At 39.6% G+C, this 19,444-nt stretch overlaps 1 protein-coding gene across 1 annotated transcript; it reads left to right on the top strand.

Annotated features, from left to right (window-relative positions):
* Positions 1-4,921: 4,921 nt before the first annotated feature.
* Positions 4,922-18,413, top strand: ACX2 (acyl-CoA oxidase 2). The gene is made up of 7 exons (XM_089996827.1): positions 4,922-5,396; positions 15,893-16,008; positions 16,199-17,079; positions 17,168-17,347; positions 17,452-17,618; positions 17,683-17,806; positions 17,966-18,413. Exons 1-7 carry the CDS (start codon positions 4,957-4,959, stop codon positions 18,119-18,121), a joined length of 2,064 nt encoding a protein of 687 aa, XP_089852953.1. The 5' UTR covers positions 4,922-4,956; the 3' UTR covers positions 18,122-18,413.
* Positions 18,414-19,444: the final 1,031 nt, after the last annotated feature.

Genomic DNA, 19,444 nt, shown 5'->3' with positions numbered 1-19,444 from the left:
TACTAAAGATCACCTTTCTATCACTAAATCTTGTGTTTTCTTAAGAAGCTCCTAAATCTCTTGAAAGAGTAAAAAGCTTTCTCTAGTTGGTCAGGTAAATCTACATGTGCATCATTTAAAATAGGATGGGTTTCATCCTACATTCAATCCTAGACATCCAATCAACTGCTAGGGTTGGTCCACATTTTTACTTGGATGTGGACTGATTTTAGCCGTCCAGATTGACATATGATGGAACTCATCTTATGTCAAATGATGGGATCCATGTTGGTTTAGCAGTCACACCACACGTGCGTGTTGGCCCACGTATGCACATAAAAGGGTAGGCAGCTACTCTCTTTCTCTCCTATAAGTATTTCTTAAAAAATAATTCATAAGAGCTCTAATTTTATCAAATCTTGGATTTGAATCATGGATTCTAATCCCATAGTTCCTATAACCCATCTTGATTTACAAGGAAGAACACTCATATATATGTAAAAACTTTTTGACATTATTTTGTAAAATCAGAATTGCATGTATATACTAGCATATCTTTTGCACTAATTATGAATGGCTTAGAACTAAGTTGGTAGCCTGATGTCAAAACCCAGCTATAGAACTAGGATAACTCCAAACCACTGAAAATTCTATTATCTGAAAAAGCTGAGACATAACAAGAATCAGAAATTATCTCATAACACATACTCAAAAACTTAATTGCTTAGTTTCTTCCACCTCTTATCTATTTGTAGGTGAGATGCTCTAAATCAGATAGGTCTAAGCTTCGTAATTATGATAAATTTTCTAATTGGGATAAACTTCTTATTGTTGATAAAATTCCTAATCCTAAATAGACTTCCTAACTATCAAGATGGATCAAGTAAAAGCTTCAACAATGTCCAAATACAATCTAAAATTCTAAATAAAAACTTCAAAAACAAAATAAATCTTAATGGATAATTTGAACCTGAATCGTACCAGATCTCAATCCGCATCAAGTATCCAGCACTTATTCTGGATCTGGAGAAACATAAAACATCCACATATAATGTTTCAGAATTTTGAAATTGGGCCAAGAGGAGTTACACTTACACCCTAGGGCTGCCAATGGGTTGGATCTATGTTTAATATACATGTGGGCCAGAGCCTGGATTCTCGATTATGGGCATAAAATTGCTGACCCAAATAATATATGACTCGAGTACTGTGAACTAAGTTTTTGCATGATGTGCGGTCCAACTTGACATGATCCGAGTATTATATGTTCTAAACATTGTTAAATTATACAGGTTGGATCTCGGCTTTCTTTTCCTGGTCCCAAATAAACCCGAACCTGAACCCAAACCTGTTTCTAAGTTACTTAGGGAGGGTTGGAGTGTTGGCGGCTCCCTGAGCGGGGCCTACTTTTCACGGACAGGTCAGACATCTGAGCCTGTTGACAGAATTAGAACTATCCTAGTCGATGGGATAGGTTTTCTGCTCCCTCACTTCCTATGTCACAAGGACACGAGAGGATTGAGATACACACCACTGATTCGAGAAAATTTTCAAATATAGGACTAGGGATGGCAGTGGACCGGGGCCCTGCCCCGCCTCGCCCCGTTTGGACCAGGGATGAAGGGTATGAAACGGGGATGGAGGCGGGGACGAAGGTTAAAATCCATCCCCGTCCGGGGGTGGAGGCGGGGACGGACGTGCACTTTTCCCCGCCCCGCCCTGCCTCATCCCCGCCCCAACCCCGCCACGATCCCCGCCTCATCCCCGCCCCAACCACTTTTCCCCGCAATATCCCCGCCCCGCCCTGCCTCATCCCCGTTTGAACCGGGGATGGAGGACATGAAACGGGTATGAAGGCGGGGGTGGAGGATAAAATCCATCCCCGCCGGGGATGGAGGATAAAATCTTGAGGCGGGGCGGGGGTGGAGACCTTGTCCCCCGCCCCGCCTCACTGCCATCCCTATAAAGGACACAAACTTACGCTTACTTACCCACCATAAGAAAGGACTTGTTTAGTAAGCTTCACATCTTCGAACCTCGATCGAGCTAATGCTTCCCGTAGCGTCAGTTGCTAAGCGACAAAACTACTTCCCCTGGCAAAGGAGAGTAGTCATACTTGCAAGTATCCTTCACTTAGTAAGCTTAAGCGGGCACCTTTGCTTAATCAGCATATTAGTTTTTCTAAGCTTTGCTCAAAAAGAGAGAATGGTATTCTAAGCGAAGCTTACTTACTTTACTAGCTGACATCGCTATGGTTCTAGCAAAGGCGTAGCTAAGTTATTTTTTTTTTTTTTAAAAAGCCCAGTCCTAGCCCAGCCCTGATTCCATATGAAATAGATTTTTATCCATTTTTGTAGCCCAGCCCAGCCCTGACTGCAGCAAATAGTTTGATTTGTCCATATGAAATAGATTTTTATTAATAATTGTAACCATTTTTTATTTTATCTCAAAAGCAAAAATTCCAGGGGTGCTGCCCCCGAACCCCCGACTATCACACAAATATTTTTTTTTTCTACACCCCCGTTTGCGCCCCCCCCCCCCTCACATGAATCTTAGCTATGACACTGCGTTCTAGGATATATATATATAAACTGAAATATGTAAACTAGTATCAACCGAGTTTTTCATAAGTTTTTTTTTTTAAATTTAACCCTACTGATGCATTCATGAAATTGACTATTAGATCATCCTACTCGAATCAAGAAAAGCGATTTTATATGCTTAAATATATTCAAAAATTTTAAACCATTGATTTTCAAGCCTTAAAATATTCTTCTTTTTATAAAATCAAGCATCTAAATTGCATGTGAAATTTTAGAAAAAAAAAACTTACGGAAATCTTGGTCCATACCAATTTACATATTTTGTTGGTTTACATATTCCAGTTACCCTATATATATATATATATAAAGAGAGAGATGCACTTCTTAGGCCCCCTTTTTTCGTTAGGTCTTGTAAGGCCCCATTTCTCATTCTGAACAGTTAGATGTGTTTAGCATGTTCTATTTAATGGGAATCGACTATTAGATCATGTTTTTTTCGATAAAACATATTTTTTGAGCTGAAAAAAACTGGTACCTTCATAACCATTGGTTTTGGATCATCGGAAAAACATTTATGCAGGTCAGATTCCGGTGATCCAAAAGTTGGTTCCCACTAAACAAAACCTATAGATTAGACGTGAGAAAAAATACTTAAAACTATTATTTTTGAAGGAGCCTAATGAGACCTAACTAAAAAAGGGAGATTAAGGAACACATTATGCTTTTTTCATAGTAGAAACATGATTCAAAAGCATAAAAACACTTAAAACCTATGTGGGCAGAATGGGACATAATGAGAATATATATTGCAAACTAGCCAAAAAAATGTAAATTTCTAACTTGTCATGATCCATTAATCTTAACAAGCATCAAATAACAAGGTTAGCCATTCTTGTTTATTCTTCTTAAGATGAATGATCAACCTCAGCATAAGAATTGAATGGATTGTTCTTCTCAAGGGTAGCCATAAGCCTTACCTCAGAGACCGCCATTGAAGTCACCAAGCTCCAGAATCACCAAGCAAATTAGAAAGTAACTCTCATTTGGAAAGGCAAATGAGATTCACTTTCTCACAGCTTAACTTTTTATGTTCGGCTGCTTATACAAATCAGATTCACTTTCAAATGCGAAAGTAAATCAGATTGATCCAACAGAAAATATTATTCAGAATTAGAAAAATCCATGCCATATTTAGACAGAACTAACCTTATGTGTACCAATGATCAAAATTAACTAAAACTGCTTTCTTAAAACCTTAGGAAATTCAGACATGAAGATAATTTGTCATCCTCTTAAATCACATACCAAGAAGAAAATCTGATGAAAAATCAAGTTTATTTTAACCATAAGGACACATAAAAAGGCCAAAAATACAATTGAAAATCAACACATTTTAATTAAACATATCGTTTCTTTCCAATAATATTTTTCTGTATATTAAAACTGGGTATGTGTAATAAGCGCCAAATTCTGAGGAAACGAACCAAATCAAACGGACGGGAAAGAATTTTTTGTTTTTTAAAGCTAATAAATGATCGGAAATGAGGCTTTGACACATCACTGACGAAGTCCGATGAGGTCAATAACGTGTCAGCGGCATGTCGTGCTGCATTATATTACGTGTCATCACGTGTTAAGAGTGACACGGGACCATTTTGTCGTGTCCCTGTGTCAGAGCTCGCATCTTACCTCTCTAACAGATCCAGATCCAGATCCAATTAATTTTTATAAGAAGAGTCCCACGGGTCCCACCCTTGTTTTACCATCAGTTCTTCGCCTTTAGACGTTACTTGTCGCAATCCACCTCCGTCACTCTGACAAGGAACCTTATCGACAACTACGTGGATCCTTATCCCTCGCATTTCGGAGCACGACCACATGCATTCCGGATCCCCAACCCAGGGTCCGAACTTCGGATGTATTACTTTCTTAAAAATTAAAATGACAATATCCTCAAAAAACCAATATATTACTAAAACTCACGATATTTTCAGAAAATACCCACCCTGTTCATGACTGCAACATCGTATTTTGAAAATCAACATGTATTTTCCAAATTTTTATTAATAACATTAATGTTCTTGTAATTTTTTTTTTTCATGTGTATGCTTAAAATATCTCTTCGAGATTTCCTCAAGAAAATCGCGTGGTTTTCCCGGGAAAATATCGCGTGGTTTCCCGGGAAAATATCGCGTGGTTTTCCCTATTCTCCGGAGAACGAGATCTGTGAGAATCGCTGGCTTGGACCCACCTCCCTATACCAGATTGGCAACGTAGTCAACCCACGGAATCCGACGTGGCATTCTGCGAGATCGCCACGTGTCATTGCGTGACGGGACAACCTTTCCCAACCTCTCGCGTCTTTAAGGAAACCAAAAGGGAAACCCTTCTTCTTCTTCTTCTCCTCCTTCCTTCTTCCCCCAAGCTGCAGAAGATGGCGACGAACCCTAGAACCAACGGCGACGATGCGGCTGACGACGCCGCGTCCCGCCGGATCCAACGCCTGCGGTTGCAGCTCATCCCAAGTCGGGGGATGGAGCGCCGGCTCCTCATCGCACCGGCGCCCTGCGCCAGGGCAGGGCCTGCCCTCCCGGACTCGTCCCTCCTCTCGGCTTACATCCGGGGGAGCCACCGGGACGTGCAGGATCGGGTCTACCGCTTCTTCGTGGCGCATCCGGAGCTCCGGACGCCCCTCGAGATCGCCAGGGAAGACCACCGCGACCTCTGCATGAGGCAGCTCCTGGGGCTGATCCGCGAGGCCGGGTTCAGGCCGCTCCGGCTCGTCTCCGAGGACCCTGCATGCTACTTTGCAATCATGGAGGCCGCCGGCTCCGTCGACATGTCGCTCGGCGTCAAGTTGGGCGTCCAGTACAGGTCCCACACTCCCTCTTTTTCCAATTCTTGCCTTATTTGGCTTCTTGGACCGGAGGCCGTGATTTTGTCGAGTTCTTTGCGTGTTTGGTTTGTGGATTTGTGTGTTCTTGGATTTTTTGACTTTGCCGAATCGGATGCCCGTTTGGTGGGGTCGGTTTTTTTTTATTGTTTTTTTTTATGTGGATGGTGCTTTTGGATAAATCTAGTTCTCGAGAAAACCCAGATAAGTTGGGATGTTGTGTTCGTTCTCCCAACACAATTTCCTCATACCTTCTATTTATCCAGATAAAGTGTTTGTGTAACAGTGTGTTTTGGACGTATCCACTTACCCAGAAAAGTAGGATACAGCTGGGATTTTGGGTTGTGAAAAAAGCAAAATATCCCAACATATCCAAGTTTCCTTGATGAGCGGGTGAACAGTAACGTTTGCTTGTCGTGTTGGTCGAATTGGGGTTTTTGTTTTTAGCGACTGGTGGAATTATTAGTGTTGTATTTTAGGCCCTGTTTGGAAACTAGGAGCTGGGATAAGAGTTAATGTATTTGGCAAAAAATTGGTCAAACTATTTGAAAACTGGTAGCTGGGATGGGTGTTTATGCATTTGGGATGGGAACTGAGATCCTCTCACCTTTGTATTTACACTAAAGAATGGAATCCATAGCTACCACCTCTTCTCCAAGAGGTGGTAGCAGTCTCCACTTCCTCAAATGACACTTCCTATCCCAGTACCTAGTTTCCAAACAGAACCTTAGCTACCTTGCTTTTTGGAATTGAAAGGGAATGCCCATTCCAAGGATTTGCTTGTTTTTTGGCGTTAGGCTTTTGGATCCGGAATTTCGTTTCATGGAATTGAGGGTTTTGTTATGTAGAACATTAGTTAATTGGAGGCAACATATTACAGGGTTTAGCTTGTGACTTCTTGACTGGTTCTGATATATGGTGGAAATGTGTTAGCTTGTGAGATAGGCGAGGGTGATGGAATTGCAAAAAGTGTTTTGAGGTATACTCAAGGAAGAGACACTGATTCCAATTTGAATAAATGATGCATCGTGGAACAATGATCTAATGGCGACCAATAATTTTTTTAATATTACTAAATGAAAAAGGATGTCTTATTGAAACCTCTATATAAGGGCTGGTAAATGAATCAAACGAACCGAACAGAGGGTGATCAAGCTCGGCTCATTTCTTGTGTTGAGCCAAGCTGACCTTGACCTCATGAAAAGCTTCAGTTGAACAAGCCAAGCATGAGCTAGCTCATTTACAAAAAAAAAAAAAGTATTGTTTAGTTAGAAATAATAGAATTTTTACCCCAGACCTACTGAGCTTAGCTGGAACTGGCCCATCTACAGACTAAATAATTGTGTCAACCTTGTAAGCAATATGATTCGAATTCCATGCTTATTACTTGCAAGCCAAGCATTATGATATATGGAAAATATATTTATTATTGATAAACTATTTAATGATAGTCATGCTCAAGATCTTGGAGACTTCTCCATTCTTTTTCATGAGATAAATCGTGACTTCATGCGCAAGATTCAAAAGAAAGAAATTGCAGAAGCTTTGAAGAAAATGAAATCAAGAAGGGCGGTTGGCCCAGATGGTATACCTATCGAGGCTTGGAAATGCTTGGGAGAGAAAGGTTTTGAATGGTTGACAAATCTTTTTAACTTGATTTGGCGAACAAATAAGATGCCTAATGAGTGGAGGAAGAGTACTTTGGTGCCTTTATATAAGAATAAGGGTGATATACAAGATTGCACAAACTATCGTGGTATAAAACTCATGAGTCATACTATGAAACTTTGGGAGAGGGTGATTGAGTCTAGGTTGAGGAAGGTTGTCATGATATCGGAGAATCAATTTGGTTTTATGCCTGGAATATCAACTATGGAAGCTATTCATCTTCTTAGACAACTTATTGAAAGATATAGAGAGAGGAATAAAGATTTGCATATGGTTTTTATTGATTTAGAGAAGGCATACGATAGAGTACCTAGGGACGTTCTCTGGTGGACAATGATGAAGAAAGGTGTTTCTCTCAAGTATATTAGTATAATTAAAGATATGTATGAAGGAGTAGTAACCAATGTCCGCACTTGTGGAGGGGTGACAACCAATTTTCCGATAACGGTTGGGTTACATCAAGGATCTGCTTTAAGCCCTTTTCTATTTGCGATAGTGATGGATGAGCTTACGAGATCAATTCAAGAAAATGTACCGTGGTGTATGTTGTTTGCTGATGATATTGTTTTGATTGATGAGTCTAGAGCTGGGGTTAATGCTAAGTTGGAATTATGGAGACAGACATTGGAAGCTAGAGGTTTTAAGTTGAGTAAGAGTAAGACTGAATATATGGAATGTCGGTTTAGTAAGCAACAAAGTAGTGATGGGAGTGTAGTGAAGCTTGGTGAGCAAGAAATACCGGTGAATGATTATTTCAAATATTTGGGATCCATCATTCAAAAGTATGGAGAAATTGATGAAGATGTAAATCATAGGATAAAGGTTGGGTGGATGAAATGGAAAAGTGCAACTGGAGTGTTGTGCGATTGTAGAATGCCATTGCGGTTGAAGGGAAAGTTTTATAGGACGACTATTCGGCCCGCTTTACTATATGGTACGGAATGTTGGGCTGCCAAGAGACATCATATTCAAAAAATGAGTGTAGCTGAGATGCGGATGCTTAGATGGATGTGTGGAAATACAATAAAAGATAAGATTCGGAACGAGGAGATACGTAAGAAGGTAGGTGTTGTACCCATTGAAAATAAGATGCGAGAGAATCGTTTACGGTGGTTTGGACATATTCGGCGAAGGCCTAATGATGCTCCAGTTAGAAGGTTGGAGAAATGGGAAAATATATTAGTTAAAAGAGGTCGGGGTAGGCCTAGGAAGACTTGGATGGAGATGACAGGAAAGGATATGAATGCTTTGAACCTCACCGAGGACATGGCATTGGATAGAAATGATTGGAGGAAAAGGATTCATGTGGAAGACCCAAAATGAATTTCTTTTTTGGTTCATATCGCTGACCCCAATTGTTTTGGGATGAAGGCGTAGTTGTTGTTGTTGTATATTTATTATTGATAAACGAGCTTGCACTAGCCGAGCCGAACATTAGTTGTTCATGTTCAGCTTGCTGAGCCTGTTTCACATTTTCAAACTAGCTCTTGACAAGCCTAACATGAACCGAGCTACAAGCACCTCATCTGGTTTCCCAGCCTCTAATTATGACCTCTCTCTCCAACTGGTCACCTTGAATCATTGCGCTGTTCTTATATAGTAGAGAGGAACTTGCTTCCACGTTTTAATCAGCAATTGAATGGCTGAAGAGAGGAAGGGTTCCTTGTAGATCGCACTCCTAGGACTGGTTCCAATAAAAACGGAATGGCCATATAACTCAAAGGTTTAGTACACATGGGTGTGAACCATGCTCTTTTGAATTTAAACCCCTCCTTCCCCAAACTAGCCTCAAAGTGAAATATTATGCATTTATGAGATTTGGAAAACTGGTTTTGTTTAGTAGCCTTGACTTCATTTGCGAGAACAAAGCGATTGATGGAGTGTAAGAGATGACACTTATTCTGTTTGGAGTCTGGACTCTAAACAACAGCAAGGATATATCTCTAATTCTCTATTGGCAGTTTTAAAAGGATTGATGGAGTGTTCTATGTGACACTTATTGGGTGTGGACTCTCAATGGCAGCGAGGCAATAATGTTGGGAATTGGTGTATGTGATAATCAATGAAAATTAATAGACTACAATATAAGTCAACCCTAAGAAAAGAATTTTGTATGTAGAAAACCCTTCTAATCTATGATATCAGGACACACCATTTCACCCTCCGAACTCATGTTGACACAGTGGCAGGTACCTGGACATGCCATATTTGTTCTATAAAATATTTATGTGATAAATTATGTTAAATTATGAGTTTGATTCTTTGAATTTATTTTGTATTTATATGATATTTAATATATATATATAGTTATAGTTTTATCCCTGTACCCACATATTTTGGAATTGTTGTGTTGTACCCTCTGTACCCGCACCCGCACCCAGGTGACATAGCTTCTAATCAAAGAGAAAAACCATGAGGCATTGACAGTAAAATCTACTAAATAAAATAAAATATCACCAATACAAGAAACCATTGCGGATCGATATGACATAACTCGGGGATTACAAGAAGAATAAACTCATGTAGGATGCATCCAAGATGAGATCGACCTTTTTTGTGTTGAACTTTACCAAGGTTGTTGTTGATGGGTACTCCTGAGATCTCTCTCTCTCTCTTTTTGCCTATCTTCATTTTCTTCCTCTTTCTAATTGATAATGTTGAATGGATCTTCTTAGAACCCTATTTATAGGCCTCTTCAACCCCCTCTATCCTAGTTGAAATGGGATAGAACTCTTGGGATGAGCCTTATCGGATAGGCTTCTACAAAAGTCCATCCTTCTAGAGAATCCCATCTCTATGTTTTTTGTCTTCTAGCAAACTTCATTAAAGCCCCATCTAAATTACGATTTGACGATAACAGTCTCCTCATGAGTCTAGAATCCCATGGGGAATCTCTATTTGGGTAGGCTCTTATACGATCAACAATCTCCCCCTCTAGACCCATGATGAGGGCTTGCTTTAATAGATTTTAGACTTTTAGTCTAATCTATGCCTTCAAGTAGTACTGATGTCAACCAAGTCTAAATGTTTGGTTATCATATCTGATAAATTGTGGTCTATATGTATTTTATGCAAATAGCTGATTTCAATGACATCAATAATCTAATTATATTAGATGTTTTTTATGCTTTGTTCTAGCATGATATCTTGAACTTTTGTTTAAATCTATAATACTTTGATTATCACAGTAAATGACATACTCAAGTAAGGCGCTCCATGGGTTTCTAGATCCATGTTGAAGTGGGTCCCGCCAAGCCTTGATTCAAATAGGACTATGATGGAGCTCTATAGAAGATAGGACAATAGAAGTGGATTTTTCTAAAATGATGATCTTCTTTAGAATCCTATCATATAAAGTCCATCTCAAGAGTTATCATACCTCAATTAAGATAAACGAGGTTGGAGAGACTTATAAATAGGGCCATGGGGAGAGCTATTCAACATCATTTTGAGAGAGAGAGGCCTCAGGTCTTGAGTGCCTTCAGAAGTTGGTAAGTACTACTCATCAGTGGTAACCCTTTAGCAAAATTCATTGTTGGGAACAAGGTCAGTCTCATCCCATAGATATCCTAATTGAGCTTATGACTTTATTTCTCTTGTATTCCTTGAGTTTGAATATTGACTCGATACACTCTCTTGTGTTAGTGATATTTTACTTGGTGAAGTAGCAACCTCAAGAGCCACCAGTGATGTAGCAACTTAGAAGGTCTAGAAGAATGATTCAATCATCGAAAAGGTACTCTCATAATGAATACATCATGTTTACTAATGCAAGAGAACTTAAAAGCTTTGAAGAAGCTCAAGAGCAAGAGAAGAAAGACAAGTGGTGGCATGCAATGCAAAAGGCAATAAATTCCTTGCATAAGAACAACACATACGATTAGGTGAAACTACCAAAATGCAAGAAAGCATTGAAGAACAAAAGGTAGAGATCTAAAAAATATAAAGTTGACCTGGTCATGAAAGGATTCAAACAGAAGAAAGATATTGATTTTGATAAGATATTTATATCGTTTGTGAATATTTCATCTATACTAGTAGTTCTGACTCTTGCGGCATACACAGATTTGGAAATAAAACAGCTAGACAGGAATATTGCTTTTGTCCATGGTGACTTAATAAAAAAAATCTATATAGATATAGTGAGAAGGATTTGAAATCAAAAGAAAAGAACACAGTCTACAGGTTAAATAAACACTTATTTGGGTTGAAACATATTCCGAGACAGTAGCATAAAAGGTTTTGGCTTTTTCATGATAAGTCATAATTATGAGAGGACTCTTGTAGATCATGGTATTTATGTTAGAAAAATGTTTTAAAAATAACTCTATTACCTTTTACTCTGTGTTGGTGACATGTTGAGTGTTAGTCAAGATTCATACATGATTTATAGGTTGAAGTAAGAATTAAATAAATTCTTTGATATGAAGGATTTGGGTTTACGAAGTCAAATTTTGAACATGAAAATAAAGTGTGATAGACAAAAAGATTATGGATGTCATGAGAAAGTTATGTAGAATGGATGCTTGAAAGGTTCATCATGATGGATGTCAAACTAGTTGCAACTCATTTTAAGTTGACTGGAAAGCAAAAACCGTTCAATTGAAAAAGAAAAGGAAGAGATGAATGGTATTCTAGATGCTTTTGTAGTTGGTAGTTTGGTGTAGGCAATGGCTTGCATAAGACTAGATATTACATATGCAGTTGGTGCAGTGAGCAAGTTTATGTCAAACCTAGGAAAAGAACATTGGATAACCGTGACATGGATCCTCAGATATCTCTATAGCACACTTATGCTATACTTATGAAAGTAACAAGCTTGTCTTAGAAGGTTACACTGATGCAGTCCTATCAGTGATATTGATGGCAGAATATCTACTTTTGGGCACTTATTCACATTTATAGAGGGAGCTGTCTCATGACAGAGTAAGTTGCAAAGTTGTGCTGCACTTTCCATGACAAGGATTGAGTATATTGTAGCTACTAAACTGGCAAGGAGATGCTATGGATGAAAAGGTTCTTGCATAAATTATATTTGAAACAGGACATGTATGTCATTTACTGTGATAATCAAACAACCACATATTTAAGCAAAAATGTAATATATCATGACAAGACAAACTATATAGGCAATCGATATCATCAGATCACCAATGTCATTTAGAATCAATTAATGAGATTGGTTAAGATTCATATAGATTGCAATCTATCATACATGATGACCACACCCCTAAGAAAAGATAAATAAGCTATGCAGGGATTTCATTGGCATGAATACTACTTGAAGTCATAGACTAGGCAAAAATCCATTGAGGGGAAGTCCTTCTTATGTGTCGAGGGGGGGAGGAGGATCTTTGATCAAATAAGTCCCTACCTATATAGAGCTCTCCATGGGTTTCTAGACCAGAGTTGTCAGTCGGGGTAACGAGGAAGCGGTGCACTTATCAAAATTTTAAGAAGCGAAAAGTGCGGGACGACTTAGAAGCGAACCAGGAATCGTCTCGGAAGTGACCTAGCAAGCGAGGGGAAGCAAAAAAAGAAAGAAAAATAAAGATAAAAAAAAGGAGAAGTGAAGGGGAAACGTGCTTCCCCTAAATGGGAAGTGTGTTTTCCCTAAATTGGGAAGCACACTTCCCAATTTTTTTTGGTGCTTCTCAGTACATTTCAAAAGCGCCACGTTTTGTGCTTTCAAAATGCGTTTCCTCATGCCCTATGGTGCTTCCGGTAACCCTGTTCTAGACTCATGTGGAGGTGGGTCCTACTAAACTGTAATTCATATGAGACTCTAATGGAGTTATTTAGAAGATAAGTAAGATAGAGATGAAATTCTCTAGAAAGATGGACTTCTCTAGAATCCTATTAAATAAAGCTCATCTCAAGAGTTCTATCCCGTCTCAACTGAAGTACAAGAGGCTGGAGAGGCCTATAAATAAGGCCTTGGTAATAACCATTCAACATGATCAACTAGAGAGAGAGAGAGAATCCTTAGGTCTTGAGTGCTTTTAGGAGTCGACGAAGCACTATCCATCAACGACAACATTTGGTGAAACTCGGCACTTGGAAGGACACTCTCATTTCAAAGGTACCCTAACTAAGTTTTTTCTCTTGGCAATCCTTGAGTTAGAACCAGAGTTACCGGAAGCGCCTAGGTAAAAGGGGAAGCGCGCTTCAGAAGCGTGAAACGTTGCGCTTCCGAAGCGTGAGGGGAAGTGTCCCCTTTTTTTGGGAAGCGCGCTTCCCTTTTATGGGAAGCGCGCTTCCCCATTTTTTCCATTTTTTCGCTTCCCCCTCTCTTCCGGTTCGCTTCCTAGGTCGCTTTCGGTTCGCTTCCTAAGTCGCTTCCGAGACGGTTCAGAATTATCTTCTAAGTAGTCCCACGCTTCCCCGCTTCCTAAATTTTTGAAAGTGCCTCGCTTCCCACTCCCGCTTCCCGTATCGCTTCCTGCTCCCGCTTCCTCGACTGGTAACTCCGGTTAGAACATCGACTCAAGATTGTTTCCTTTATTAGTACTTTTTTATATGGTGGATTTTACCCGCACTGCTATTACTTTCTCTATGATTATATGATTTTCCACGTAAAAAACATCTTGTGGTTGGCGTATATTGTGATGTGTTGTTCTCCATCAATTCTCACATAGATGGAAAGGCACCGTCTCTAGTGCTCCGCTGACAACTTTAGTCTCAAACTTTCTTAGACATTGATTTGGTAGCTTGTTACAGACCCTTTCTTGCTTCAGTTTCGACCCAGAGGATCCGATTCGGAGGAGCCACACAACCTCAAGATCCAATCCAGGGAAACCTACCCCGATTGGGACTCTAGGGGGACGTCCGCTGCCCCCCCCCCCCCATCTAGTGTGGGAGTGTGCCTGTCTATTTTACTGTTTTGTTTGTTTGTAATTCTATAAGTAGATGTTCTTAGTTTACGTAATTTTTAATGAAGATTAGTGAGAGATTCTTCTTTCTTCATTCTTGTTCGTGTGAATGATTGTCTACCAAGGGAACGGTTCTTCTCCCTCACCCATTGCCATCCCTGTTCATCGTCAGCTAGTTAGGAACGTTTTTCTCCCTTCTGGCCATCGCCCACCCTCCTCCCTACCATCGACCGCACCTACCTCCTGCCTGCATGAGCTGGTTGGAGAGACCCGTCTCTCTCTCCCTTGCTCCTTAGCCTGCAGCGTGACCTCATTCCGCTGGACACACCTCTCCTCCCTCGCTCCTTGCTGCTGCGCCTGCAGCGTGTTCAGCAGCCACATAGTAGCACCTTCCCCCGCTGTCACCCCCACTGGTCAGACACGCATCCCTTCCCACCTCTATTGCTGCAGCGTGTCCCCCAGCTGTCGGACACGCGCTCCCTGCTCCGCACCCACCTGCTACATGTCCACCTGCTGCTGGACACAAGCCCGCTCTACCTTGGTGAGAGACCCCATGCACACCTCCTTTCCAAGCCGTGCCCCATGCCCTATGAGCCAAGCCTGCAGGACTGACCCCTTTGGGAATCTGGTCCTGACATAGCTCAACATGGGAGAACCCAGGAGCTTTCACGAGTTTGAAATGGCATTCAATAGTATGATGATGCACTTGAATGATTCTGGTGTAAGGACATAACTTATTGGCAAGCTGAAGAGAGTAAGGACCATATCAAACAAACCCGCTAGGTAGTTATTCAGCCACATAGCAAACACTTTATTACGATAATGCAGTAAAGAATGCAAACTAGAAAATTCTAGCATCAGAATATGAGCCTATCATAAGGCCAATTTGAAGTGAACAATATTGAAGTTCTTATATGCACTTCAAACTTGCTTTTATTCTTAGGAAGCCCTTGTCATATACAGCCACAAACATCGGTATCAGCTATTATCTTTGCAAGGTTATTTCTCATGATATTATAGGTTTGGTGATAAATCGCAGGAAAACTCAGGGTTTGAATTTTTTTTTTAAATATATAAAGATAACAAAAATAAGAAAATATCATGTTTACATAATAAAATGCATATATAATATAAGAAATAAGTAAAAAATGCAAAACAAAGCATAAAAACACATTTAAGATGTAGAAAATAAATAAGAACAGTAAAAATAATTGATAATATCATGATATTCTCGTGATAATATCACAATATAATCACATTGGTGATATTTTCAAAATATCATGATATTTTCAAAATATTGCGATATTTTACCTATAATACTGTTCGCTGAAAATACAGTGATAATATTGTGATATTTTGAAAATATTGCTGATATCTGTGATAGAGGTCATATAATAGATCTGCTAATAACTGACAAGTCACATAACTTGTGCAGAAACAAATGCATATATAATTTCATGTAAATATGACCTTGTGGAATGCCTCAATATCTGTTGCTATAGCAATGGCAAGGTTGCAGAGTGGTCTTTCATTGGTTCTTTCCCAAAGGGGTACTGTATGGGTTTCTTTCTTTTCCTCAATGAAACATGAAAGTTAGCTGCCAATCTTGACCTGACAAAACAAACCAGCAGGCATCTCCAGAAGTATATCTTACAACTGTACTTTTTGGCTGGTTATGTGATTGCTGCATGAATTATTACTGAAACCAAGGTGCTAAGTAAATCCTACGTCTTATTTGCTCTTGGATCTCATATTTTGAGTGACCTATTGGTGACTTTAAGCTTTCTCTCATCCTCAAATTCACTCATATTTATAGTGGTTGTGCTTTTAAAATTTTTGACCATTTGGCAGCTTCAACTAAATAGTATGTCTACAATTCTATTCAGTTAGTGTTTTTTTGTATTTTTCCTTTATTAGCCTGACACGTTTACTGGCAGCCTTTGGGGTGGATCAGTGATAAATCTGGGCACAAAAAAACATAGAGACAAGTTCTTCGATGGAATAGAAAATTTAGATTATCCTGGTTGTTTTGCTATGACAGAACTGCATCATGGTGAGTTTTCTACATCATTGAATTAATTTTTACATGTTCTGCCTTTAGCTATGATCGAAATGATCATTTTATGATTGCATGCAAAAAGCATCAGCCATAATTTATTTTAGTTTGACATTGATTAAGTTTATATTTTGGGAAGTCACTTTTATAGCTGTCCTCATTGCTTTTTTTATCATTTTACAAAAAGGTTCAAATGTTCAAGGCCTTCAAACAGTAGCAACCTTTGATCTTGCAACTGATGAGTTCATCATCAACACACCTAATGATGGAGCAATAAAGTGGTGGATTGGCAATGCTGCAGTTCATGGAAAGTTTGCAACTGTCTTTGCCAAACTAATCTTGCCATCACCTGAATCAAAAGATGGTGTTGATATGGGAGTGCATGCATTCATTGTTCCAATAAGAGATATGGAAACACACTGTGCGCTTCCTGGCATTGAAATTCGTGACTGTGGTCATAAGATTGGCCTTAATGGGGTTGATAATGGAGCATTAAAATTCACGAATGTGAGGATTCCAAGAGATAATCTGCTTAATCGATTTGGCGATGTTTCACGTGATGGACAATATACAAGCAGCCTGCCAACCATTAATAAAAGATTTGCTGCAACTCTTGGGGAGCTGGTCGGTGGGAGAGTGGCCATTGCCTATTCTTCTGTTGGGGTCCTTAAGTTGTCACTGACCATAGCAATTCGATATTCTCTGCTTCGGCAGCAATTCGGCCCTCCAAAGCAGCCAGAGATCAGTATATTGGATTATCAATCCCAGCAGCATAAACTCATGCCAATGCTTGCATCTGCTTATGCCTTCCACTTTGCAGGAAAATATTTGGTTGATAAATACTCTGAGATGAAGAAGACTCACGATGAACAGGTAGTTGGTGATGTTCATACTCTCTCTTCTGGTCTCAAAGCATATATTACATCATATACTGCTAAGTCCTTGAGCACATGTCGAGAAGCTTGTGGAGGACATGGATATGCTGCTGTGAACAGGTTTGGTGATTTGCGTAATGACCATGATATATTTCAAACTTTTGAAGGAGACAATACCGTGCTTCTTCAGCAGGTAATGCACAAGTGCCATCTATTTATGTTTCTGTTGTTTTCTTCAACTATGAGTTCATCATATGACCAGGTTTTCCTTTATCATATAGGTGTCAGCATATCTTTTGAAACAATACCAAGAAAAATTCCAAGGTGGAACACTCACTGTGACATGGAACTACCTGAGAGAATCAATGGGTGCTTACCTCTCTCAGCCAAATCCTGTAACTACTCGTCGTGAAGGAGAAGACCACCTGCGGGATCCTACCTTCCATTTAGATGCATTCAGGGTAGGTGAAACCAAACTATTTTCAGTCCCAGAAATTCAACTCTTCTTCATCAGTTACTATCATCAAATGTGAGACTTAGTGGACTCTTTACTATTTTGTTGCAGTACCGAACATCCCGGTTGCTTCATACTGTTGCAATCCGCCTACGCAAGCATTCTAAGACCCTTGGAGGCTTTGGTGCATGGAACAGATGCTTAAATCATATATTAACCCTTGCAGAGTCTCATATTGAATCAGTCATTTTGGCAAGGTTTATCGAAGCTGTCGAGAGGTAAGCTTTAGTTTGCTTGGTTGCTGCATTGCGGTTGTAGTTTTCTAATGAAGTTGTTCTGCAGTTGCACGGACAGCAACACCCGATCTGTTTTAAAGCTTGTCTGTGATCTTTATGCCTTGGATCGCATATGGAAGGATATTGGTACTTTTCGTAATGTAGACTATGTGGCTCCCAATAAGGCAAAGGTAAGAACTAAAAGGTCCTATTTGTGTGACAACTTTGAGCCATGCTATACCTATCAACATTTTGTCAATGTCTGAGCTTGGTTTATTCAAGTTGTGTATTTTAATGCCTGTAATAGAACTTTGTTTAAGTATGAGAATGGTGTCTGTAATTGTTTGCAGGCAATCCACAAGCTTACTGAGTACCTGAGTTTTCAACTGAAGAGTGTTTCCAGAGAACTTGTACAGGCATTTGATCTTCCTGATGAGGTTGTGCGTGCACCAATTGCATTGCAGTCTGAACCATATAGCCAGTATACTCAATATGCTGGATTCTGAAAGAAACCAGGGTTTTTACTATCGACATTCTATACTCATATGGAAAAATAATGAGGCAGCATGCACTATAAATATATGGAAAACTTTCCACTGTAAATAACGAGTGTAACATTCACCAGCATAAGTGATGAGATGGACTTCTGGAGCAGGGAGCGGGTCTATGTTGGGGCGATTCTTCTGTCAGTGATAGTTGGATCCAATAGTTCAAAGGTCATCTCTTCTTTGACCTTTAGCTGTACATAATATTGAATAACAGTTGGTTAAGCATAATTCAAGTGGCAATTGGCTTTAATATACAATGTTACAGTTTCATTCTTGCTTGATTCATCATGAGTATCCGTAGAGTAGAAACACCGACTCCATGACTGCAAGTTACATTCTTGAGCACAGTGCATTTATACGAAGAACTGGTTCTGGTATAATACAGAAAATAGCCTGACATGCTTGTCAAGTGTACAGTTGAGGAGAATTGGCCGCATATCCTTCTCTACTGTAGACCTGCAAAGGGAAATTGCCCCACCCAGGATTGGGCCACCTTGGGTGGTATACTGGTGGAGTGAAATTGGCCTCACAATTGCACTCCTGATCAAGTCGCAGGCATGCCTGCTAATGGTTTGATCTCGAGACATCCGCAGCCTCCAGACTCTCGAGTCCCACCCCCTAACCAGGAGGACCTCAACCACGGGCGCGAGAGGAGCTTTTTATTCTTGGGGCAATTTTATTGCTCTTTTCCAAAGAGTTGCTACATAACACAAGCCAATAAAGATAGCAGCATCTGGTTCAGCAAAGTTAAAAGCTTATTCATTCCACCTTTCTTTCCCCAGTCACTAATTAATTAAGGTTGCTAAACAAGCTTTAGCACTATTACTACTAGCAATAAAGGCTGTCAACCAAAATGATCTTTAGATTTGGCTGTTAATAACCTATACTTATTTGTGCGACTTGATTGGCATCGAGTTGGTGCCATTGAAAGCCCAAGAGCACTGTAGCACTTCTATGTACAAAGAATAAGACGCTACTGCATATGCAATATCACACAACAGCTGCATATTCAACCATTTCGTATAGGATCATATTTCAATGTTCTTCCCCAATAAGCTTTTATATTGCTCATGTGTATCATATTCACGGGTATTCTTCATGAATCATCATGCAATGTCACAAATCTCGTCATCGGAAAATATTTCAATAAACTTTCCCTGGGAAAATATCAGCATATATAAGGTTTAAAAATTAAACAAGTACATAAAAACATAAAGTGTCAAATAAATAAGATTTTCTTTTTAAAAAAATGAAAATTTATGAGTTTAACTAAGATGTATT

The sequence above is a fragment of the Nuphar pumila genome, chromosome 2 (genome assembly GCF_984573655.1).
Source record: "Nuphar pumila chromosome 2, dmNupPumi1.hap1.1, whole genome shotgun sequence".
Taxonomy (NCBI): Eukaryota; Viridiplantae; Streptophyta; class Magnoliopsida; order Nymphaeales; family Nymphaeaceae; genus Nuphar; species Nuphar pumila.
This window is presented reverse-complemented; position numbering and strand designations above follow the sequence as displayed.